We start from the raw sequence: 25,750 nt of genomic DNA on the forward strand, positions 1-25,750 counted from the left end.
TCTTCTTTGGAGAAGTGTCTGTTCATGTCCTTTGCCCATTTTTCAGTTAGCTTGTTTATCTTTTTTGTTGTTGAGGTGTTGAAGGTTTCTATAAATTTTAGAGATTAACTCCTTGTCGGATGTGTCAGAGCTGAAAATTTTTTCCCAGTCTATAGATTCTCTTTTTACTCTTTTGGATGTTTAATTTTTAGGAGGTTCCATTTATCTAGTTTATCTTCTGTTTGTGCATTTGTAGTTATGGTTGGTATACTATTTATGCCATGTATTAGGGCCCCTAGGGTTATCCCTGTTTGTTCTTCCATGATCTTTATAGTTGTAGGTTTTATATTTAGCTCTTTGATCCATTTTGAGTTCGTTTTGTGTATTGTATAAGGAATGGGTCCTGTTTCATTTTTCTAAGGATAGATACCCAGTTTTGCCAGTACCATTTGCTAAAGAGACTGTCTCTTCCCCATTGGTCTTAGGCTGGGTTCTCTAGAGAAGCAAAACCAGTAAAGTGTATAAATATATGTAGATAGAGATTTAATATCAATGGCTCATGCGAGTGTAGAGGCTGAAATGTCCCAAGTCTGTGTATCAGGATAGAGTCTTCTCTCAATTCACATAGCCACAGGGCCTGGCAAACCCAAGATTGGTAGGTTGGAGAGCAGGGCTCCTGCTCTCAGGCTGTGAAGATTGATGAATTCCAAGATCTGCAAATGAGCTGATAGCTCAAGTCCCAAGAGCCGGAGGTCAGATGAACAGGAGGCAGCACAGGATCCAGAGTGAGCAAAGAAGCCAGGATGTCTTATATTTGGATGCAAGCCACACCCCCCAGGAAAATCCCTTTCAACTGATTGGCTACCCACAGCAGATTCAGTCATGGAAGTGCTCACATATAAACACTGAAAATCATGGCCCAGCCAAGTTGACACACAGTCTTAATCATCACACCATTTAATAGAGCTGGCCCTTTATTGAAGACCAGCTGCCCATAGGTAGATGGATTTACTTATGGAGTCTTAATTCTGTTACATTTACCTATGTGTCTGTCGTTGTACCAGTACCAGGCTGTTTTGACTACCATGGCTATATAGTAAATTCTGAGATCAGCAAGTATGAGGCCTCCTACTTTCTTCTTCTTCAATAACGCTTTGTTTATCCATGGCCTCTTTCTCTTCCATATAAAATTTGTGATTAGTTTTTCCATCCCATTAAAGAATACTGTTGGAATTTGGATTTTGATTGCATTATATCTGTAGATTGCTTTGGAGAGTATTGACATTTTCACAAAGTTAGTCTTCCTATCCATGAGCATGGTATGTTTTTCCGTTTATGTAGATTTTTTTGGATTTCTTGCAGTAGTGTTTTGTAGCTTTCTTTGTATAAGTCTTTTACATCCTAGTTTGATTTATTCCTAAGTATTTTATTTGGGGGAGTGGGGACTATTGTAAATGGTATTGTTTTCCTGATTTCCTTTTTGAAGTTCTCTTTTTTGGTGTAGAAGGATTCGACTGATTTTTGCATGTTGATCTTATATCTTGCTACTTGGCTGAATCCTTCTGTTAGTTCCAGCAGCTTTCTTGTGAAATTTTCGGGATTTTCTGTGTATAAGATCATATCATCTGCAAATAGGGATAGTTTTACTTTTTCCTTGCCAATTTGATGATTGCTCTTTATTTCCTTTTCTCGCCTAATTGCTCTAGCTAGGACTTTCAGTACAATGTTAATAGGAGTGATGATAAAAAGCAGTCTTGTCTACTTCCTGTTTTCAGAGTCTCTCCATTGAGTACAATGTTGGCTATTGATTTTGAAATAAATGCCTTTTTTTTTATATTGAGAAATTTCCAGTCTATTCCTATTTTGCTGAGAGCTTTTATCAGGAATGGGTATTGAACTTTATCAAGTGACTTTTCTGTATCAGTTGAGATGATCATGTGGTTCTTTTGTTTTATTTATGTGGTGGATTACATTGATTGACTCTCTAATGTTGAGCCATTCTTGCATACCTGGTATAAATCCTACTTTCTCATGATTTTTTTTTTTTTGATGTTGAATTCTGTTGCCTAGAATTTAGCTGAGAATTTTTGCATCTGTATTCCTGAGGGATATTGACCTATAATTTTCTTTTTCGGTGATGCCTTTGCTTGGCTTTGGTATCAGCATTGTGCTGGCGTCATAGAGTGAGTTCAGGAGAATTCCTTCCTTTTCTGTGCTCTGAAATACTTAGAGTAATATTGATGTAAGCACGTCTCTGGATGTTTGGTAGAATTCTTCAGTGAATTTATCCTGGTCAGAGCTTTTTTCAGTTGGGAGTTTTTTTAATTTCTTCTTTTGTTATGGATCTGTTCAGACTTTCTAGTTCAGTTTGTGTTAGTTTAGGTGAGGTGACCTAATTCTTGATAATTACATAAATAAAATTAATTTAACCTTCAGGATTTTTTTTTTTTAACACTGCAGTAGTTTCTCAAATCAAATCTTAATCTTTATCGTTTGTATTATTTAAAATTTATTATCCCAATGTGATCAATGTTTAAAGTTCCCAATATATTAGGTAAAAGTGTTGCCCAGATCATTCTGGTAATATCATAAGTGTCAAAATTCTTTCTCTGATGCTTTGCTTTGTATACCAGGTTGCCAGAAAGGTAATAGGATCCTCTCTCAGCAATAGCATCTGGCTAATCAAAATAAAATCTATCTTCCAGACTCTTTACTTTTGGCTTTGAGTATAATTAAAGAGTTTATTACTTGATACCTATTAAAATCAGGAAATTGTGAGGTGCAACTGTTTTTCATATATGGTGGAGGGTAACTTTCTTCAACATAAGTAAGAAGAGGCTAAAGTAAGCTTTCAAGTATAAAATTTTAAGTGCACCTATATTACATTTAACTGCTGACAGTTATGCATTTGTCAAAGCATCTTCCATTTCTTATGATACTAAATTTTTTTTTAAGAAACTCAAACTGTCTTATAATTCATTAAAATATATTATTGCCTTTGTGTTTCTTGGGTAATGATGATGGGAAATGAAGGGCCAACTTTATTATTTATTTATAATATAATTTTACTTGCTTTACAATATGAAAAAATGGTTTATTTCAACTAAAAAGTTATTAGAAGTATCTCGAGTTATGAGAAATCCCTTTTTCATAAAAATTTGAATGGGGGGTTTACAGTTTGGACCAAAAAAGAATAAAATGTAAAAGGAACGTGTGCTTGCTCAGGTGTTCCTGAAGTTTGGCACAGGAATGAGTACAGCGCTAGCTTCACTGTTGGCAGTTTTCACACACCAAATCGTCAGAAAGTAGCTGCCAGTTTACTACTTTTTTTATTCATAATTTATGTCTTTAACAAGAATGTAAAAAACCAATACTTGAAGCATTAAAACAATATGTTTAGAAATATTTGATTTAAAAAAACTAACATTTATTTTAGTGTTTATGTGGGTTCTATTTGATGACAACATTTTCTTCCATTTGACTTCATGTAGTAAGCCCCTGACCCTGGTTACTAGATGAATTGTGCATATGTATTTGCCATCTATAGGTTAAAACAAATGTACAACTGCTGTTTAAAATGTTCAGTGGATCAGCTTCTATCTACAAATGTAGAAATGATATTTAAATGTCTCGGGTTGTTGGCTAGCAGGTGAGCTTATATGCATTTGGTTTTCCTCCAGATTCATGAAAAACTGCACTACTACGAGAAGCAGAGCCCCGCCCCCGTCCTCCACGGTGCAGCGGCCTTGGCGGATGATGTAAGTGTGCCTGTCTGAGATCCCTGGGACACGTCCTTCCCGGACCTGTGCACGGGCAGAACTCATCCTAGTGCAGATGTAGGAGCGTAACCCTCAGAGTGAGAACCCTAAGAACTTGCAGATGTTCCAGAAGTCCTGTCATCACTGAGCTTATGCTGGTTTTACTTTGCTTTTCATTCACTTTCCTGTTCTGAAAATTTTGCATGTGGATACCCTCTTGTTCTGTGTTGGTAACTATGTCATAGACATTTTAGGCTGCAACTCTGTGGGGAGAAAGAAGCTGCCAGCTGTTGTTGTTTCTAGAAAGTCACAGACGAGGAATGCTTTGGAGAAATAAAGACAAATGAGATTGCTAGATTGCTGACAGTACTAAAAAAATGACAGACACTAGTCTAGGCGTGAGGCTTAGGAAATACATAAAAAGACAGGGTTGTGTTTTAATATGGATTATAAAACATAGTAATGATTTATGGATATTAGACCTTTCCAAATTACCTTCATAACCAAAAAATAAATTTTAGGAGTAGTTAGCATTGATGGAGTAGTTAATTTCCTGTAGCTATAATTTTATTTTAAACATGGGGGAGGGGAACTAACTTGCTGTTCTTGCTGTTAGCTCCCAGACTTGGATGAATTGACAGCACACCTGTATAAACTATAAGGAACACTAAACGAGACTAAAAGTATCCTTAGTGTGAAGGCTAGTTTTGGTGATATCCTGTAGCTTATTTGTTGATTTTAAAACTTTTCCCCTTTATTTTGATAAAATAAACTGCAACACAGTTTAGTGAAATACCAGGGCCTTGAATATAATTTAAAAAAATTGGCTATATTCAGAAGCTGATTTTATATAGTTTATGCTAATTTAGAAAATAAAGAATATGTCATAAATATCCAAATCGTATGTTATTTGTTTAACCCTTAAACATTTGGCTTCAGATTTTATCTGTAGACATTATGAGGATGTTTAAATATGTGTGTTTTGAGGGAGCTTCCCCCTCTGCATTCTAGAACTAAAACTTCTGAAATGAAGGTGATTGAAGGTGGATATAGTCTCACTGGTAAGCTGCAGTTACCACTTGAGAAAGTCTTAAAAATTTTTTTCAAGTTTTTACTGTTTAAATTTTAGAAAGCCTTTGCTTATAAACCAATGTAATTAAGACCCATCATATTACAAAAATACTGATTTTTGAAAAATATTAGACTATGTATGTGATGAAACAGTATTTTATAATTTATCAGAGCAGTATATTTAAATGTTAAAAATACTGTTGTATATAACGTAACTAAAGAGCGCAAAGGGCCTTTTGTTCTTTTTTAAAGTTAAAAATTCTGTAAAAATGTTACACTGAAAAAGTAAAAAGCAATTTTTGAAATGTAATTATTGAATAGATAAATTTTCTCTGATTTTACTTGTGTGTAATTTGGATTATGCCGTGCTTTTAGAGAAAAATCCATTTCCAGAGATACGAACAATTAGAAACAATAGGTGAAAACAGAAATTAGATACAATGTTTATTAATAGTTTATTAATAAAAATACATTTATATATTTTGAATTATATATGGCATATTTCATTGTTCTAATCTTTTCAGTTTGGGTCTTGGTTTTGTTATTATGAAAATTATGTACTCCTTCCTATAATCTAAAATTAAGTAGAAATTCTTATAGGAAGATCTTTTGATGGAGAGCCTGAGGCAGATTGAAAGCTCTAACCTTTTCTTAGCTAGAACCAACAAATGGAATTCTTAATTATTGTAGGGACAGTCAGCATTTTTTGTATCCAAGTAGTTGTCAACCTATTATAAGTCACTTTCTGATTAACTTAGCTTATTTTTAAGAGACTTCTTACTCTATAGATAAATATTAAAGTTTCAGACCGTTTGCTGTATTAGGGGCATTCTAGTTCTTTTTACCCCAGCTCTAAACAGCATAGCTACTGTGGGTTTTTGGAAACACTGTGGATTTCACCACCTCATTCAGAAGCTTTTTTTTTTTTATGGTATAAAAGCTTGATCCAGTTCTTTTTACAAGTGGCCCTTTGTCTGTGTGCAAAAGACCGTCCATGTAAATGAAGTGCTGGGCTTTGCCCTCATTGCCGTAAATCAGAAAATGATGTGGCTGATACGATTGCTTGTGTCCTACTCAGCCTGAGCCTGGGCGTGGCTTTGGACAACGAAGGCCTAAAAAGAAGAGCAATGATTGGTAGCCTGTTTTCTCTCTTGCTGACTTCTCTTTAAACACAGGAAAGTAATAGCCTTGGATAAGAGAGATTCTCAAGTTGTCACACACCAAGTAAAACAATGCTCTAACTAAATATCCCTTATGTCAATGTAATCTGCCTTGCAGCTGGCCGAAGAGCTTCAGAACAAGCCATTAAATAGTGAAATCAAAGAGCTGTTGAAACTGCTGTCAAAACCCAACGTGAAGGTGAGGACACGTTATGCCTGTAATAAATCTGTTCCAAAAGGGCCACTTTTCTAAAACTTCAGAAGAATTTTGTTCTGAGCATCAATTTTCAAGTAAATGTATTTTCAAATAGTGCCCAGTATTTTAAGAGCCTAATCCTATTAAAGAGAAGAGTTGAGCTTTTGATTATGTTATAACAAATTGCAAAAACCTTAATGGGAAGCTCAGAATTTAATTTGACAAATATAATGTAGTTTCAAGTTCATTTTCCTTTTAAATGAAGTTAAGAGAACAGAATACACAACCTACTAGTGATTTTGTTTAGGTTCACTTTACGTGGCCAGTTAGTGGTGTTCCAGTATATTTGATCAATGTGTCTAATTTTCTATAGGATCATTTCAGCATTTCTCTTCTTCTTCCTTCTTCCTCTTTTCATCTTTTGTCCCTTATTAATTAAAGTTTCAAAATACCGTATTATTTTACAGAGCAGAGCAGTTATTCAGAGTGAAATACCAATAAAATATTGGTAGACAGGTTTTAATGCTCCTCTGCCTTTTTTCCCTCAAGTTTATCACTTATTATTCCTCTAAATGTATGTAGTCTGTGGAGCCCTGGTAGCACAGTGGTTATAGTGCTCGGCTGCTAACCAAAAGGTTGGTGGTTCAAACCCACCAGCTGCTCCATGAGAGAAAGATGTGGCAGTCTGTTCCCGTAAAGATTGCAGCCTTGGAAACCCTGTGGGATAGTTCTCTGTTGTATAGGGTCACTAGGAGTCGGAATCGACTCAGTGGCAGTGGGGTTTTGGTGATTAGTCTACAGAAAGCATTTAAAAAATTTCCTATAACCTGTACATTTTGAACTTGACACTACTGAGTCAATGTTAATATATGGATTACATAGTTAAAATGATCACATGATGATTTCTGTTAAGCATGTACAGAATGTTGAATGAACATTTCTTTGAAGGTACCATAAATGATTTCTGCCCTCTTTGAAAAATCTCCTTTGGAACTGTGTTATATATGAGCTTAACTTTACATTAAAAAAAAAAAAAGATAGTATTAAGTAAAAGATGAAGTAGAAACATGTACGAACTCTAATTTCTAATCCCCTTGTCGTTGAGTTGATTCTGACTCATAGTGACCCTATAGGACAGAGTAGAACTGCCCCATAGGGTTTGCAAGGCTATAAATTTTTACGGAAGCAGATTTCCACATCTTTTATCCCATGGAGTGGCTGATGAGTTCACACCACCCACCTTTCTGTTAGCAGCTGAATGCTTTATCCACTATGCCACCTTACCAAAAACCAAACCAAACCCATTGCCGTCTAGTCAATTGTAACTCACAGTGACCCTATAGGACAGATTAGAACTGCCCCACAGCATTTCCAGGGAGTGGCTGGTGAATTCAAACTGCCGGCCTTTTGGTTAGCAGCCAAGTGCTTAACCACTATGCTACCAGGGCTCCTTATAATTCCTAAAACCTATAAGTAAACATAAGCACGTGAACATATTACTGTAAAAGATAAAGGAACTACAATTACAGTTGTTTTGTACTGGTACAGGTGGTTAATTAAATTTTAGTTCTGAAAGAAAAAAGATCAGATTAGAGGAGAAAAGTTGCTTGACATTAAAGGGTAAAGTGTACAAAAGGTTAAGAGCTCAGGGAAGGTTCTTCGTAGCCAGAGTGCTCTGAAGATTCTTCATCTGGCCAGCAGACTGTACTTGAGCAGTGAGTACCAACCAGAGTATTGCAGTGTTAGCTGCAAGGAGAGTGCTAAGCCTCTTTTAGGGAATGTTATCTTGGATAGAGAAGAGGGAATTAGAAATCGAGGAGGAATATTTCAGACAAAAAGTGGTTTGGTTTTCTATTCAAGGGTATTTGAAATGGAATAGTTAATAATAAAGAGATTAAAGTGGTTAGAAACTGATATTTGGCTGAAGAGGGAGATCCAGCTTTATATGGTGCTATGAAACTCTATTAACAAAATTTTATAATAATTGAAGAGTTAAACTTTATTGTGGAAACATATTTTAGATAATTTTCATTTTCATTTTTGTATAGCAGTATGACTTAAAAAAAAAATGGGTGAAAAGACAGCATTAAAGATATACATTAAGGAAATATGTGTTGAAAGTGGGTAAGATTCCAGACATGTGGTACTACAGTTGGCAACAGGAATTTCTAATTAGCCAGTACTGGGAAGAAAATACCTTTTTCTCTCTTTAACCCAACATTTAATGTTACTTTTCTTGAAACCATTTATATTAACCACCATCACTTTGAATATCACTTCTATAGGTAATTACTTTGAGAAATCCAGCCCCAAAATAAGTTTTAGACTATTTCAGAATATGATCAGTCATTCCTTTTTGAACTGGGGGAAAAACTAATTTTTTTTAACCAGAAGCAAGATAGCAGTGGAATATGAAATCAATAAATGGGTTTAAACTGATACTTAAAATATGAAAACTATAATTTGGGTGTATTGATTTGAATGCTGTCTTTACTTTTTAGTGGAGAAAAGAAATAATTGTTTACTGTTTTAAAAGTTGCTGTTCCGTCTTAAGTATTTAATTCACTATACTGGAAAGAAACCTGAAGTGTACCTCCAAAGTAATATGACTTTTTTTTTTTTTTTTAAAGTACACACAGATATGTATAACCAAATATGTAGCCACCATGGTTAGGTAAATAGGAGCCCTGGTGGCACAGTGGTTAAGTGCTCGGCTGCTAACTGAAAGGTCGGCACCTCCAACCCACCAGCTGCTCCCCAGGAGAAAGATGTGGCAGTCTGCTCCTGTGAAGATTACAGCCTAGCAAACCCTATGGGGCAGTTCTGTGGCATACTACAGGGTCACTGTGAGTCAGAACCAACTTGATGGCAGTGGTTTTTTTTTTTTTTCTTTGATGGTGAGATAATAAACATGTTCCCCAGACCTGCCAGATCTTTTTGAATATATTTTTCAAGTCTTTTTTGGTTATTTGTAGATATCACTAGAGACAAATCTTCATTTGTTCATTCATCTTAGGTATTCATTTGATGCCTACTGTGTGTTGAGCACTGTGGGTACAACTTGTAAAGGATGTACCAAATCTAATGGAAGTGATAGAGAAGTAGTAGATTGAAGGAAGGAGCAGGCATAGGTGGTATGGCACACACAGGATCGGTGCTAAAGCCACGCCTGGGTGGCAGTGCAGGGGGATGGGGGCATTGTTGAAGAAAACTCTCCAGTGGAAGCAGCATAGACGTGGACACCTAAAGGCTGAGTTTGAGGTAACCAGAAGGGGCAAAGGAGTGGAGGTGGGTTTGGGTGTGGATGAGAAAAATAAATGTCCTGGGTAAATGGTATGTGAAGTCCCAAAAAGGAAAAAAAAAAACTTACCAAGTTTGCAGATGTGGGGTAAGTTCGGTATGGCTAAACAGTAGCTTGTGAAAGAGGAAATGGCAAAAGTTTGGAGCTGGACAATAGAACCTTTTGAGTAGGCTGCCGTATGTCTTGGTTTGTCCAGGATAGTCCTGGGTTATGCCTATAGTTCTAACCTTGTTATTTAGAGACCTCTTTCATTTTCAACTGTTTCCCTGTTTATATGGCCACCTTAATTGTGAGCATAATAAAAAGTGTGGGTTTCATCCCAAGAGCGGCAGAGAGCTGTTAAAAGGATTTACTTGGGGAAGTGACACAATCACCCTGTCTGTGGGACAGTTTTTGGGGTGGAGGGTGGTGGTAGAGTCGGGGTAATGGGATTCTGATTAGAGGAAGGCCGGTTTAGAGCCTGTAGAAATAGTTCAGGTAAAATAAGATCATGGCTCAAACGAAAGAAGTAGGGGATGGACGGAATTGGATGATTTTGAGTGATAACTTCAACAGGTGGCATTTGGACAACTGGTTAATTATTTGGGAAGAAGTAAGATCCCTCCTGGAGTGAATTCCAGATAAATTAAAAATTTAGGTGTAAAAAAACTGAACCATAAGAATATTAGAAGAAAAATTGATAATTATATAATCAAGGGATAGAGAAGCAGCGTTCAAACCTGCAGAAATACACACACACACACATACACAGGAAAAGTTTTTAAAAAATGGGGTTAAAAGGAATAGTTTGTATAAATAATTTGCTATATATGTCTTCAATAAAATGTAATAGTTTATTATTTTGTCTTTAATATTTTTCAGAGTGGCTTGATAAACTTAAAAGTGAACACATATATTTTGCTAATGCCTAATTGTATTTTTAAATTCAAACTATGAAGAAGATAGAAGGCTCTATTATCATTGCTTTATTAGTGAAGATGAATATCTGTTTATTTGCTTAATGATTTTTTATTTCTTCTGTTAGTTGTATGTTCACACACCTTTAGGGATAACCGCTCTCAGTTGGCTGCATTTACTTTCATTCCTTTTTGTATATACAAATATTACATATACCTTTTTTTCTAATGTAAGTGGGATCCTAATGTTTAGCATTTTGTAGGCTTCTTTTTGAGTCAACATAATTATCTATTTAACTTACCCCTTATAGGTAGACCTTTCTATTTTTGCTTTTCTGCTATTTAAACAACACAAGGGTGTACGTCTCTTGTATATTGCAGAATTTTATGGAATGTTGGATCAAAGTATATGTAGAACGGTTGGATCAAAATGTTTCCACATTTACACGTTGATATTATTATTGCTAGCTTGTCCTTAAAACAAGTTCTCTTGGTGAACACTGCTTGCAATAGCGTATGAGAAGTTCTCTTCTCCTTAGCCCCCTCTTCCCCTAATGCCCCCTTTTTAGCTTTGCTAGTTGATAACTCCTAGAATATAAGCTACATGAGATCAGGGGGTAGAAAAAGTTCCCGGCATATAATAAGCTTTCAATAAGTATTGTATAATTGAAGTAATAATGATCAGTTAAAATTTTACGATTTTCTTAATAAATTATGAGGGTGGTATGAGGGTATGTGGCAGGCTGTTTGTGTCAGAATAGAGCTGCGCTCCATAGGGTTTTCAAAGGCTGATATTTGGAAGTAGACTGCCAGGTACCTGTGATTGGACTCAAACCTCCAAAATTTAGGTTAGCAATTGAGTGTGAAACCAGTTTGTACCACCCAGGACTTGGAGTTAACTCAACAACAACGGGTTTATAACGATAAAAAGCCATTGTTTTATATTTCTTCTTAGTTATTTTTTCTTTTATTTGTATTTTCTTAGCTTGTACAGAAGTATGTATACTTTTGTGTGGTAAAATTTGACGTCCTTTTCCATATGACTTCTGGGCATTGAGTTAGTTTAAAAAGGATTGTCTCCCATATTTTCTCTGGCTTTTCTAAGGTTTTTTTTTTTTTTTTTAACTTTGGCATAATTAATCCACCTAAAAATTTGGTGTACCATGCAAGATACAGTTCTTATTTTGCTTTTTTTTAAATGGATAGCGATTTTCTCACAGCTTTAAAAATATATAGTTGAATCTGTTTTGAACTGTTGCTTTGATAACTATTAATCTAGTTATGTGATTAATTGTTATAGATTTATGGCATGCTGTGTTACCTGTTGAAACCAAATTCCTGTCATTGTTCTTAAAATTTATTCTTCCAGAAGAAATTTGGAATCTTCTTTAAAGTTATAAGAAACCCCCGGAGGATGCTGTTGAGCTTTTGAATCACAGAACATGATGATTTGTCCATTTATTTAGGTCTAGTATTGCCCTTTGTATAAATCTTGAAGAGTCTCTGCTAAGTCTGTTCCTAGGCATGATTGTGTGAGTGTGTGTGTGCGTGTAAATTGACGTGTATACATAGAAATTGGTTTGTTTCATGTATGGTATTGATTTTTTTTTTTCAGGTATTCTCTAATTAATCATTTGTTGTATAGTAAAGGTGTTGAATTTAAAAATAATCTTACACCACCTTACTGAATTATCTTCTTTCATTTTAAACTGCCTCTCCTTGTTTTGTAATGCATAAATTCATTGATAAGAATATTTTATCTTTTTCTTTCCAGTTTTTTTTATTGTGCTTTAAGTGAAAGTTTATAATTCAAGTCAGTTTCTCATACAAAACTTTATAAACACATTATTGTGTGACCCTAGTTGCTCTCCCTACAATGTAACAGCACACTCCTCCTCTCCACCCTGTAGTTCCTGTGTCCATTCAACCAGCCCCTGTCCCCCTCTGCCTTCCCATTTTGCCTCCACACAGGAGCTGCCCACATAGTCTTATGTGTCTACTTGAGCTAATAAGAAGCACACTCCTCACCAGTGTCATTTTGTGTCTTATAGTCCACTCTAATCTCTGTCTGAAGAGTTGGCTTGGGGAATGGTTTTAGTTTTGGGCTAACAGAGAGTCCAGGGGCCATGTCTTCTGGGGTCCCCCTGGTCTCAGTCAGACCATTAAGTCTGGCGTTTTTACTAGAATTTGAGCTCTGCATCTCACTTTTCTCCTATTCCATCAGGGATTCTCTGTTGTGTTCCCTGTCAAGGCAGTCATTGGTGATAGCCGGGCACCATCTAGTTCTTCGGATCTCAGGCTGATGGAGTCTCTGGCTTATGTGACCCTTCTGTCTTGGGCTTATATTTTCCTTGTGTCTTTGGTGTTCTTCATTCTCCTTTACTCCAGTTGGCTTGAGACCAATTGATGCATCTTAGATGGCTTCATGCTAGCTTTTAAGACCCCAGATGCCACTCACCAAAGTAGAATGCAGAGTGTTTTCTTAAAACACTTTGTTATGCCAGTTGACCTAGATGTCCCCTGAAACCATGGTCCCCAGACCCCAACCCTGCTACTCTGTCCCTTGAAGTATTCAGTTGTATTCAGGAAACTTCTTAGCTTTTGGTTTAGTCCAGTTGTGCTAACCTCTCCTGTATTGTGCATTGTGCTTCCGTTCATCTAAAATAATTCTGGACTACTATCTAATTAGTGAATACCTGTCTCCCTTCCTCCCTCCACACCCTCATATCCATCAAAGAATGTATTCTTCTGTGTTTAAACCTTTTCTTGAGTTCTTATAGTAGTGGTCTCATACACTATTTGTCCTTTTGTGACTGACAAGTTTCACTCAGCATAATTCCTTCCAGACTCATCCATGTTATGAGACGTTTACACAGATTCATCGCTGTTCTTTATTGTTGAGTAGTATTCCATTGTGTAAATATACTATAATTTGTGTATCCATTCATCTGTTGATGTGCACCTAGTTTGTTTCCATCTTTTTTGCTGTTGTAAACAGTGCTGCAATGAACATGGGCATGTATATATCTATTCGTGTGAGGGCTCTTATTTCTCTAGGGCATATTGCAAGGAGTGGGATAGCTGGATTGTATGGTAGTTCTATCCATTGCCGTCGAGTCGATTCTGACTCATAGCGACCCTATAGGACAGAGGAAACTCTATGGGGCAGTTCTACTCTGTCCTGTAGGGTCGCTATGAGTCAGAATCGACTCGATGGCACTAGGTTTAGGTATGGTAGTTCTATTTCTAGCTTTTTAAGGAAACGCCCATTCGATTTACAAAATGCTTGTGCCATTTTACTTTCCCACCAGCAGTATGTAAGTGTTCCAGTCTCTCACAACCTCTCCAACATTTATTATTTTGTGCTTTTTGAATTAATGCCAGCCTTGATGGGGTGAGATAGTATTGCATTGTAATTTTGATTTGCATTTCTGTAATGGCTAATGATCATGAGCATTTCCTCATGTATCTGTTAGCCTCCTAAATGTCTTCTTTGGTGAAGTGCCTGTTCATATCCTTTGCCCATTTTTTAATTGGGTTATTTGTCTTTTTGTTTTTGAGGTTTTGCAGTATCATGTAGATTTTAGAGATTAGATGCTGATCAGATTTGTCGTAGCCAAAAATTTTTTTCCAGTCTGTAGGTTGTCTTTTTACTCTTTTGATGAAGTCTTTGGATGAGAGTGTTTGATTTTTGGGAGCTCCCAGTTATCTAGTTTCTCTTCTGGTGTTTGTGCATTGTAAGTAATGTTCTGTATACTGTTCATGTCATGTATTAGGGCTCCTACTGTTGTCCCTATTTTTTCTTCTATGATCTTTATCGTTTTAGATTTCATATTTAGGGCTTTGATCCATTTTGAGTTAGTTTTTGTGCATGGTGTGAGGTATGGGTCTTGTTTCATTTTTTTGTAGATGGATATCCAATTATGCCAGCACCATTCATTAAAGAAACCATCTTTTCCCCATTCAGCGGACTTTGGGCCTTTGTCACATATCAGCTGCTCATAGGTGGATGAATTTGTGTCTGAATTCTCAATTCTGTTCCATTGGTCTATGTATCTGTTGTTGTACCAGTTATCAGGCTGTTTAGACTACTGTGGCGGTATAATAGTTTCTAAAATCAGGTACTGTGAGGCCTCCCACTTTGATCTCCTTTTTCAGTAATGCTTTACTTATCTGGGGCCTTTTCCCTTTTCATATGAAGTTGATGATTTGCTTATCCATCTCATTAAAAAACGCCATTGGAATTTGAATTGGGATTGCATTGTATCTATAGACTGCTTTGGGTAGAATGGATATTTTCACAATGTTGAGTCTTCTTACCCATGAGCAAAGTATGTTTTTCTACTTATGTAGGTCTCTTTTGGTTTCTTGCAGTAGTGTTTTGTAGTTTTCTTTGTATAGGTCTTTTACAACTCTGGTAAGACTTATTCCTAAGTATTTTACGTTTTTGCAGGCTATTGTACATAGTATAGATTTGGTGATTTCCTCTTCGATGTTCTCTCTGTTGGTGTGTAGGAATCCAACTGATTTTTGTATGTTTGTCTTGTATCCTGATACTTTGAACTCTTCTATTAGTTCCAGTAGTTTTTATTTTGTGGATTTTTTAGAGTGTTCTGTGTATAAGATCATACCATCTCAAATAGAGATACCTTTATTTCTTCATTACCAATTTGGATGCTCTTTATTTCTTTTTCTAGCCAAATTACTTTGGCTAGGACCTCCAGCACAATGTTGAATAAGCGTGGTGATAAAGGGATCCTTGTCTGGTTCCCATTTTCAAGGAGAATGCTTTCAGACTCTCTCCGTTTAGGATGATGTTGGCTGTTGGCTTTGTATAAATGTCCTTTATTATGTTAAGGAGTTTTCCTCCTGTTACTATTTTGCTGAGAATTTTTATCATGAATGGATCTTGAACTTTGTCAAATGCCTTTTTCACATCAGTTGATAAGATCATGTGATTCTTGTCTTTTTGTTTAATTTATGTGGTGGATTACATTGATTGCTTTTCTAATGTTGAACCATCCTTGCATACCTGGTAGGAATCCCACTTGGTCATGTAGAATTATTATTATTATTGATATGTTGTTGAATTCTATTGGCTAGAATTTTGTTGAGGATTTTTGCATCTATGTTCATGAGGGATATAGGTCTGCAATTTTCTTTTTTTGTGATGTCTTTACCTGGTTTTGGTATCAGGGAGATGGTGGCTTCATAGAATGAGTTGGGTAGTATTCCGTCATTTTCTATCCTTTGAAATACCTTTAGTAGTAGTGGTGTTAACTCTTCTCTGAAAGTTTGGTTGAATTCTCCAATGAAGGTGTCAGGGCCAGGAGTTTTTTTATTGGGAGTTTTTAAATTACCCTTTCAATCTTTTCTTTTGTTATAGGCTTATTTAGTTGTTCTATCTCTGTGTTAGTTTAAGTAGGTAGTGTGTTTCTAGAAATTTGTCCATTTCCCCTAGGTTTTCGACTTTGTTGGAGTATAATTTTTCATAATATTCTGTTATGATTCTTTTAATTTCAGTTGGGTCCGTTGTGATATCACCCATCTCATTTCTTATTTGGGTTATTTGCTTCCTCTCCTGGTTTTCTTTGGCAGTTTGGCCAATGGTTTATCAATTTTGTTGATCTTTTCAAAGAATCAGCTCGTTAAGTCTTTCAGTTGTTTTTCTGTTCTCTGTTTTTTTAATTCTGCCCTAGTTTTTAGTATTTTCTTTCTTCTCGTGCCTAAGGGCTTCTTCTGCTGATCTCTATTTGTTCGAGTTGTAGGGTTAATGTTTTTATTTTGGCCCTTTCTCCTTTTTGGATGTGTACATTTACTGCTATGAATTGACCTCTGAGCACTTCTTTTGCTGTGTTCCGAAGGTCCTGGTAGGAAGTGTTTTCATTCTTATTTGATTCTGTAAATTTTTTTTATTCTGTCCTTAATTTCTTCTAGAACCTGGTAGTTCTTGAGCAAGGTGTTGTTCAGCTTCCATGTATTTGTTTGTTTTCCTTTCTTTTTCTCTTGCTGATTTCTATGGCTTTATGGTCAGAAAAGATGCTTTGTAGTATTTCAGTGTTTTAGATTCTGTTAAGGCTTGCTTTGTGGCCTAATCTGCAGTCTGTTCTGGGGAATGTTCCATGTACTTTGGAAAAGAAAATATACTTGTCTGGTAGAGTGTTCTGTATGTCTGTGAGACTAAGTTGTTTGATTTTAGCTTCTTTCTGGATGTTCTGTCTTTCACCGAAAGTGGTGTGTTGAAGTCTCCTGCTGTTATGGTGGAGCTGTATATCTCGTTTTTCGGTGCTGTTAGAGTTTATGTATTTTGGAGCCCTGTCGATGGGTGTATAAATATTTATTACGTTTCTATCCTCCTGGTATGTTGATCCCTTAATCATTATATAGTGTCCTTCTTTATCCTTTGTAGTGGATTTAACTTTAAAGTCTATTTTGTCAGAAATTAATATTGTCACCCCTGCTCTTTTTTGATTGTTGTTTGTTTGATATATTTTTTTTCCATCTTTTTAATTTTAGACTGTGTTTTTAAGTCTAAGGTGTGTCTCTTACAGGCAGAGCCACTCTCTGTCTCTTTATTGGTGCATTTAGTCCATTTACATTCAGTGTAATTATTGATAGTATGAGTTTAGTGCTGTCATTTTGATGTCTTTTTTGTGTGTGTTGTTGACAGTTTTCTTTTTTTCAGTTAATTTTCTGTGCTGAGTAGTTTTTCTTTATATATTGTCTTTTCCTCTTTTTCCTTGTTGTTGATTTTTATATTTGCTGAGTCTTTGTTTTTCTTGTTTTTTAATACAATGTGTAGGATTGTTTCCTTTGTGTTACCTTAATATTTATCTGTATTTTTCTAAGTTTAACCCAAACCTTTATTTCTTTGTATCAATGTGACTGCCTCTCCATATGAAAGATCTATGACTACATTATTAGTCGCTCTTTTTTGGCTGAGTGTTGTCATCTTTTGCACAATGGTGTCTCTTCCCCTATTTTGCGTGTTTTAGCTTTGATTCATTTTTGTGATTTTCCTATCTGGGTTGATATTTGGTTGCTCTGTTCTATTTTTTTATCTTGGGTTGTTATATGATGCTATTGATTTTCTAACTGGAGGACTTCTTTTAGTATTTCTTGTAATTTTGGTTTGATTTTTGCAAATCCTTTAAACTTCTTTTCATCTGGAAATATGCTAATTTCACATTCATATTTGAGAGACAGTTTTACTGGATATATAATTCTTGGCTAGCAATTTTTCTTCTTCAAGGCTTTATATGTGTCATCCCATTGCCTTCTTGCCGCATGGTTTCTGCTGAGTAGCCCGAGCTTAGTCTTACTGACTCTTCTTTGGAGGTGACTGTTCATTTATTTCTAGCCCCTCTTAAAATTCTCTATTTTTGGTTTTGGCAAGTTTAATTTTAATGTGTCTTGGTGACTTTCTTTTGGGATCTACCTTATATGGGGTTCAGTGAGCATCTTGCATAGTTATCTTCACAATATCAGGGAAATTTTTCTGCCAACAAATGTTCAGCAATTTTCTCCATATTGTCAGTTATCCCCTCCTGTTTTGGTACTCCAGTCACTTGTAGGGTATTTCTCTTGATAGAGTCCCACATAATTCTTAGTGTTTCTAAATTTTTAAAAACCTTTTATCTGATTTTTCCTGAAATATCTTGGTGTCAAGTGCTTTATCTTCAGTCTCACTAATTCTGGCTTCTGTTGCCTCAGTTCTGCTCCTGTGACTTTCTGTTGAGTTACCTAATTCTGAAATTTTATTTTTAATCTTCTGAATTTCTTTTTGCTCTCTGGATTCTTGCATCCTGTTAGATTTGTCATTATGCTCTTCTCTGACCTTTTTAAGTTCCTCTAAGGCTATGTCTGTGTGTTCCTTGTCTTGTTCTGCATTTTACCTGATGTCCTTCCTGATCTCTTGAAGAGTTCTGTATATTAATCTTTTGTATTCTACTTCTGGTAGTTCCAGGAAATTCACTTCATCAGGAAGATTTCCTGATTCTTTGTTTTAGGAGCTTGCTGAGGCCATCATGGTCTGCCTCTTTATGTGATTTGATATTGACAATTGTCTCCAACCCATCAATAAGTTATTTTATTTATTTTTTATGTTTGCTTACTGTGTCCTAGGTTTTTGTTTTGTTTTGATATGCCCAAATAAGCTGCTTAAGTGATTATTGGTTCCTTTGAAGCTCTAATTTCCTCTTACCACGTGGTTAGAGCTGTTTCTAGGTATAAGAGCCCAGGAGTCTGTTTACTCCTGTTGTATGGATTTGACTCAGGTGTCCAGGTAGTCGGTTACTAGATGCTTGGTGCAGGTTCTCACCTACAGTCTTAGATGAACAGGGGTGATTGGCGTCAGCACAGGTATCTGGCTGCAGTAGGGGGTCATGCGCTGAGCAAGGCATGGGGCTAACAACTGCCCTGAGTGGGAGGAAAGTGTGTCCCTATTCCCTAGAGCACCTAGATGGGTGGGTTTTGCAGCTGGATTTGGGGCACCCAATGCTGTTGGCTGTAAGAACTGGGAGGCACCACTTATCCTTGGACCCCTGTTAAGGGTGGCTAAGTGCTATGGGTGAAGTTAGTAGTCCTCAGGCCCCTGATGTGGATAGGCGAGGACCCTGTTTAAAAAGCTGGGCAGTGTCGAATGTCACGAACCTGCCTTGCCAGCATATAGCTGAAACGGTTGAAGTTAGACTTCAAGTATATACCCTGTTGTACTGTGCTAATAAGGGCCTACACTGTTGAAATGGGCCCACACAGGACTATGCAGGGGTGAGAGGCATTGAGAGTCCATGGAGCACTTATGCCTGTGCGTAGGCAAAGAAGCTGTTTGGCGCTGAGTTCCCAGTTTAGGGGTGCTGGCAGATTATTTTTTCCATTTGTTAATTTGTTCCTTCTCCAAGGCCACTAGGATGGCTCAGCATACATGACAGGTCTTTCTTCCAGCCCAGAGAAAGTGACTATCGCTGAAGCCACCTCGGAACCCGGTGCAGAGCGGGGAGGGGTCAGTTAAATTGGAGAGAGTTTTTTTCCAAAGGGGTATTTTTTGGTTCACACAGTAGATTACACACAAGTTTTTATGCTGAGAGCACTGCTTTTTGCTGATTCTGGAGGCATGAGTGAACTCTCCACCACTTGGTCTCTCCCAATGTGGAAAACACTTTCCGGATGCAACTGCTTGTCTCACTGCGTTTGTGTCAGCAAATCTGGCCTGTGGGGCGCCAGTTCCCACCAGGTAGGTCTGGCAACTCCTTGCTGCTTCTGAACCATCTCTCCCTCTCCCTGCTGCTCAGTCCGATTCCTCAACTTTGCCTTTGATGTTCAGGGCTACTAGATTGTCGTTTATGATTGATTCCCTTGTTTTTTTCAGTTCTTTGTTGTAAGAGGTACCACCAGAAGCATCTAACTGTTCCACCATTTTGGCCCCACCTCTTTTTCCAGTTTTTATAGCTTTTTTTCCCCCTCATTATTGTCTTGGGAAGACCTGTAGAAAAATTGTTCATAAATTGTGGTAGTTAAGGACATGCTTTTATTTTTTCTGTACTTCAGTGGGAATAAATCTGTTTCTCCATTAAGTATGTTTGCCATTGGTTTCTAATACACTTTATTTTTATGCAGCTATCATGCGCCTTCTATGTTTGTTTGCAAGTCACTCTCTCCCTGCATAAGATATTTTCACCAGCACTGCTATGCCAACTTTTTTTTTACATGTTACTTTAAAAAAAATTAATATAAAGCCCTGGTGAAAGTACCTTGCAGGGGAGGGAGCAGTTGACAAACAAATATAGAAGGTGTGTGTTATTTGTGTAAAGATACTGTTACACTCTTTATTATGCAAAGAAAGCTTTGTTCTCTTTTTTTATAATTCAAGGATGTGTTAAATTTTGTCAAATGCCTTTCTGGCATATATTGAAGTGATCATGCAATATTTCTTTTTTTCTTTGCTAACATAAATAGTAATATGTATAAAAAAATATGTATAGATTATATTAATAAGACATTTCTGTTCTTGTAATTAAACCTTCTTGCCCATGGTATGTTAGAAATTTTAATATTCTAGTAGATATGATTTGCTAATACATTATTCAGGTATGTTTTAATCCATAAAAATACTGAGGCTAAAATTGAGCTGTTATCTCTTTTATACTTTCTGGTTAGATTTTGCAACTGGACTGTGATAGCTTTGAAAAACAAGTTGAATTTTTTTTTTTCATGTTTTTCTAATTGTTGGAATGGTATAAATAACACAGAAAGTTTTAGTAGAATACTCCTATACAACCATCTGGTATTGGTGCCATCTCTGGGAATAGGCTTTTTTTTTTTTTAAATCTTTGGCTGAAGGGTGAACCTTAGGAGTGACTTCAGCACTAAGTTAAAAGGGTGTGTGAGGGCCATACTCTTTCTCTGTCAGACCAGTAAGTCTGATCTCTTCTTGTGAGTTTGAATTTTGTTCTACATTTTTCTCCAGTTCTGTCTGTGACCCCCTCTTGTGATCCCTGTCAGAGCAGTTGGTATGATCCCTGTCAGAGTAGTTGCTGGTAGTAGCTGGGCACCATCTAGTTGCGCTGGACTCAACCTGGTTGAGGCCATAGTAGTTGTGGTCCATTAATCCTTTGGACTAATCTTTCCCTTCTGGCTTTGGTTTTCTTCATTCTCCCTTGCTCCAGATGGGGTGGGACCAGTGGAGTATGTTAGATGGCTGCTCACAAGCTTTTAAGGCTGTGGTGATACATTTTTGCAAGCTCTTTCAATATATCTTCTAGTTTCTGGTTTAGTCAAGTTTTTAACCACTTCTAAAATTATTAATTTATACCTTCACTTAAGGGTATGCAATTTTCTTTTAAAGTTGTCTGATTTCCGTGGGTAGTCTTTATTCTGTATTAGCATTGCTGTTAATTTGTGGAAAGTCTGTAATGAATTTTGAAAATCTCACTATCTTAAGAGTTACTTAAATTTTCTGGGCTGTTTGTCCTTTGTTTTTGTGAGTATTTAATATGTGTGGAATATTAAAGCACTTACTGCTGAAGATCAAAGTCCACAGCCTTCAGTATGGATTACACCTCAATGTAAAGAAAACAAAAGTCCTCACAACTGGACCAGTAAACACCATCATGATAAATGGAGAAAAGACTGAAGTTGTCAGGTATTTCATTTTACTTGTATCCACAATCAGCACCCCAGAAGCAGCAGTCAAGAAATCAAACGACGTATTACATTGGGGAAATCTGCTGCAAAAGACCTCCTTAGAGTGTTAAAAAGCAAGGATGTCACCTTGAAGCCTAAGGTGCATCTGACCCAATCCATAGTGTTTCCAATTGCCTCCTATGCATGCAAAAGCTGGATAATGAATAAGGAACACTGAAGAACTGACACCTTTGAATTGTGGTGTTGATGAAGACTATTGAATATACGTGGACTGCCAAAAGAACAAACAGATCTTTTTCGGAAGAAATACAACCAGAATGCTCCTTAGAAGCAAGGATATCAAGACTACATCTCACATACTTTGGACATGTTATCAGGAGAGATCTGTCCTTGGAGAAGGATATCATGCCTGGTAAAGTGAAAAAAAAAAAAAGAGGTAGACCCTCAACGAGATGGATTGATATGGTGGCTACAACAATGGGCTTACGCATAACAACGATTCATATAATTCCATATATTTATATGGCCTTTAAAGTTTTCTTTCATGTTCTTTAATTTATAATACTGTAAAACGGTGATTGCATCGTCCCACTATTTAGGAATCTCTTGCTTCAGAAGAGTGCCAACTCTTTTCCTTTAGAATCTGTTGCCCTCAAGTCTTTAATAATTAGGAAATTACTCATCATCCTGTACTCACCTGAGATCTGTCAAAGATTTAAGGATTAAAAACAAAACAAAACAATTATTCTTAATTAAAAACAATGTCTACATAATCCAGTCTTATTTTTCAAATATTTATGTCCAGGAGAAACAAAGTAAAAGAGAAACGACACTCAAATGGAGATTTTGTATACCAATGTTCATTGCAACACTATTCACAATAGCCTAAAGGTGGAAACAACATAAATATGCTCATTGGCAGATGAATGGATAAACAAAATGTGGTGTATACACACAAGGGAATACTACTCAGCCAGTGGGAGAAACAAAGCCTTGATACATGCTACAATATGGATGGAGGTTGAAGACATTATGCTGAGTGACATAAGTCACTCACAAAAGGGACAAATATTGTATGACTTCACTTATATAAAAAGACAAGAAGAGGAAATGTATAGAGACCAAAGTTTATTAGTAGTTACCAGACGCAAGAGGAAGTGGGGAGAGAGGGTGTTAACAGTGATGGGAAAATCCCATTGATTAAGGGTGCGGTTGCACAGCTGATTACTGAAATTGCTGTCGATAAGTTGTATACCTGTAAAAAACTGAATTAGCGAAAGTTGTGTGATAGATGTGTTTGCAACAACAATTTAAAAAAGGAGGAGCTGCTGAGGCTGCTTATGTGCAACCAAACACTTCTTGGGATTTGGTTTCTTGGTTTGGAGATTTGGGTCATCGTTTGATGGGATATCCCAGTTAATTGGCCTAATAACGTGTTTAGTGCTTCTATTCTTTCTACCTCCTAGTTCATTGTATAGTGCCTGGGATCTTAAAAGTTTGCAAAAGGCCATCCGGTTTCCGACAATTGAATTCTATTCTCCTGGAACAACAGAGGAAGAAGGAGAGTCAGGAACAGGAGGAAGATATGGAATGTGTGGCTGATTGCCTCCATAAACAACTGCCACCTTTGCCAAGAGACCAGAAGAACTGGTTAGTGCCTGGCTACCATTAGTGAACATTTTGATCAAAGATTCTATCAAAGAATTCTAATCAAAAGGGGGAAAATGCAGAACTGAATTTCAGATTCCCATGAACTCCAGACTTTCTGGAGCCATGGAGGGTGGATGAACCCCTGAAACTATTGCCCTGAGATAACCTTTAAACCTAAAGCCAAAAATATCCCCTGAGATCGTCTTAAAACCAAACAGTATTTTAGCTTAACTAGCTAATGTCTGCGTTGTGCATTATGCTTTTTTAAGAACTATCTATATGAGATCAAAGTGACAACAGCAACTTGAAAGATTAGATAGGAACCTTAGGGGACAGTGAGTTTATGTTAATGGAGGAGGAACAACTCCGAAAAGTAGGGTGAGAATGGTTGCACAACTCTAAGAATGTAATCGGTCACTGAGTTTATACATGTACATGTGGTTGAATTGGTGTAGGTTTTGATGTGCATCTTCTCAACAAAAACAAAAACAATGGTGAGAAAAGGAAAATTTAGTGAGTAGTAAAGGCCTGTGCAGATTTACTGGAATGGGAATACTTCCTCCAGTGATGGAGCAGTAATGGTGGTGATTTTTAGGGGCATTGATGGAGGGGTGTTGATCTCTACTAAGACTTTGTTTCTAGGGGAAGCAAAGAGAGTCAATAATAATGAAAAAGGAAGCAAAAGCTCTCCTACACATCAAATTGCCACTTTAAAGAAAATCCACCTGTAGGAGCCATCATTCTGTGGCTCACTTGATACAACAGTGAAGTCATATCATCTTTAGAACATGGTGTATCATTTAGGAAGTCAGAGAAAAATTTGGTAGATTTTAAAATGGCAATAGAATATATCGGTTATAATTTTTGAGCTTTCCAAAACATTCACTTACCAGAAATTACTCTTCGCGTAAGTGTGCTGAAGTGATGAGACTCATTAAAGTGTGCCAAAGGGAAAAGCTAAGCTTCCTTCTGGAGGAATAAATCAGTGCTACTCATCTTTATGATCTTTTATGAGCTAGACACTTAATTCAGTGGACCCGACAGATACTGATAATACAGAGTTGCGTCCAGGGGGTGCAAGTCAGTGAGAGCCTGTGAGCCTGATGAGTTACAAGGCCTAGTGTTCAATTTCCTGAAAATTCTTCTGACCAACAGGTAAACCCATCAGTTGTGATTGGTGATTATGGCGTATGGAAACACAATTTTCATTTGGGCATTACCTTTTGAAAGACAATCTGTATAGTAAAGAATAAAATCACCACGGTTAAAACAGGAAAATGAAATACAAAGTTACTTTTAGTTGTCCAAAATAAAAATAGCTAGCAATATTTGTAAAGCAAAGCTGTTAAAAATGATGACTTAATATTTGTAAATCTTAAGGTACGTTTTTAGAATCCAGACATATGAAAGATTTCAAAGCTAAGGATGAAAAATATATATGCTGGTGTTCTTATTATTGCTTATCAAGTATAATAACTGCTATATTTTAAAATATGTTCATTAGTTCTACCTATTCTTCCTGTATGCAAGTTACCCAGATGTTGACAATTTCTGCTGTTCATTCCATTGCGTACATGCAAATTTATCTGTTATCATTTCGTCCTGCCTGAAAGATTGCTGTAACATTTCCTGTAGTGCAGGTCTGCTGGTGATGAATTCTTTCAGCTTTTGTATGTTTAAAATCTTTAATGTCTTTTCATTTCTAAAAGATATTTTCTTTAGGCATAGAACTGAAGGATGCTGGTACTTTTCTTTGAATATTTTAAAGATGTTGCTCCGTTGTCTTGTGGCTCCCATTGTTTCTGATGAGAAGTGTGTTGTCCTTTTAATCTTGGTTCTTTTGTATGATATGTGCCTTATTTTCCTTTGGCTGCTTTTAAGATTTTTCTCCTTCTCACTGGTTTGAAGCAATTTGGTGTTATTTCCTTATGCTTCTTGTGCTTCAGGTTCATTGAGCTTCTTGGACGCATGGGTTTACATTTTTCATTAAATTTGGAATATGTTCTGTCACATTTATTCAAATATTTTTTCAGCCCCTCTTTCTTTGGGGAAACCAATTACATGTATATTTGGCCATTTGAAGTTTTCCCACAACTCACTGATGCTCTGTTCATAATTTTCCAATATATTTTCTCTTTGTGTTTCAACTTGGATAGTTCCTATTGCCTAGTCTACAAGTTCTTTCTTTTACAGTGTTTAATCTATTTTAATCTTATTCAGTGTATTTTTGTTTGTTTGTTTCAGACACTGTATTTTTTGCCTCTAGAAATTAGATTTGAATCTTTTTCAATATCATCCATATCTCATGTTTATTCTTTCCTCTAGCTTCTTGAACACTTGAAGTACATTTCATAATTGGCTTTAATTTTCTTGTCTGCTAGCTCTATCTGTGTAATTTCAGGGTTTGTTTTTATTGATTGATTTTTCCCTTAGTTATGAGTTATGTTTTCCTGCCTTCTTTCAACTGGTAATTTTTGACTGACTACCAGTCATTGTGAATTTTACCTTCTTTGATTCTGGGTATTTTTCTGTTTCTATAGATGATATTCTTGAGCTGTTAACAATTGTTAACTATTTGACAGCTCAAGGATATCATC

The 25,750-nt window shown here is 36.4% G+C and overlaps 1 protein-coding gene across 3 annotated transcripts in view; it reads left to right on the forward strand.

Moving 5' to 3' along the window:
- The window catches only part of MPP7 (MAGUK p55 scaffold protein 7), a 302,630-nt gene that overhangs the window by 185,876 nt on the left and 91,004 nt on the right, over positions 1-25,750 (forward strand). For 2 of the 3 annotated variants that reach the window (XM_049881746.1, XM_049881745.1), the window contains 2 exons: positions 3,660-3,737; positions 6,087-6,167. In XM_049881746.1, the coding sequence (XP_049737703.1) occupies positions 3,660-3,737; positions 6,087-6,167 (159 nt within the window). The remainder of the gene's footprint in view (positions 1-3,659; positions 3,738-6,086; positions 6,168-25,750) is intronic. The other variant, XM_049881747.1, reaches the window with a different exon arrangement.

This window comes from Elephas maximus, chromosome 4, assembly GCF_024166365.1.
Source record: "Elephas maximus indicus isolate mEleMax1 chromosome 4, mEleMax1 primary haplotype, whole genome shotgun sequence".
Lineage (NCBI taxonomy): Eukaryota > Metazoa > Chordata > Mammalia > Proboscidea > Elephantidae > Elephas > Elephas maximus.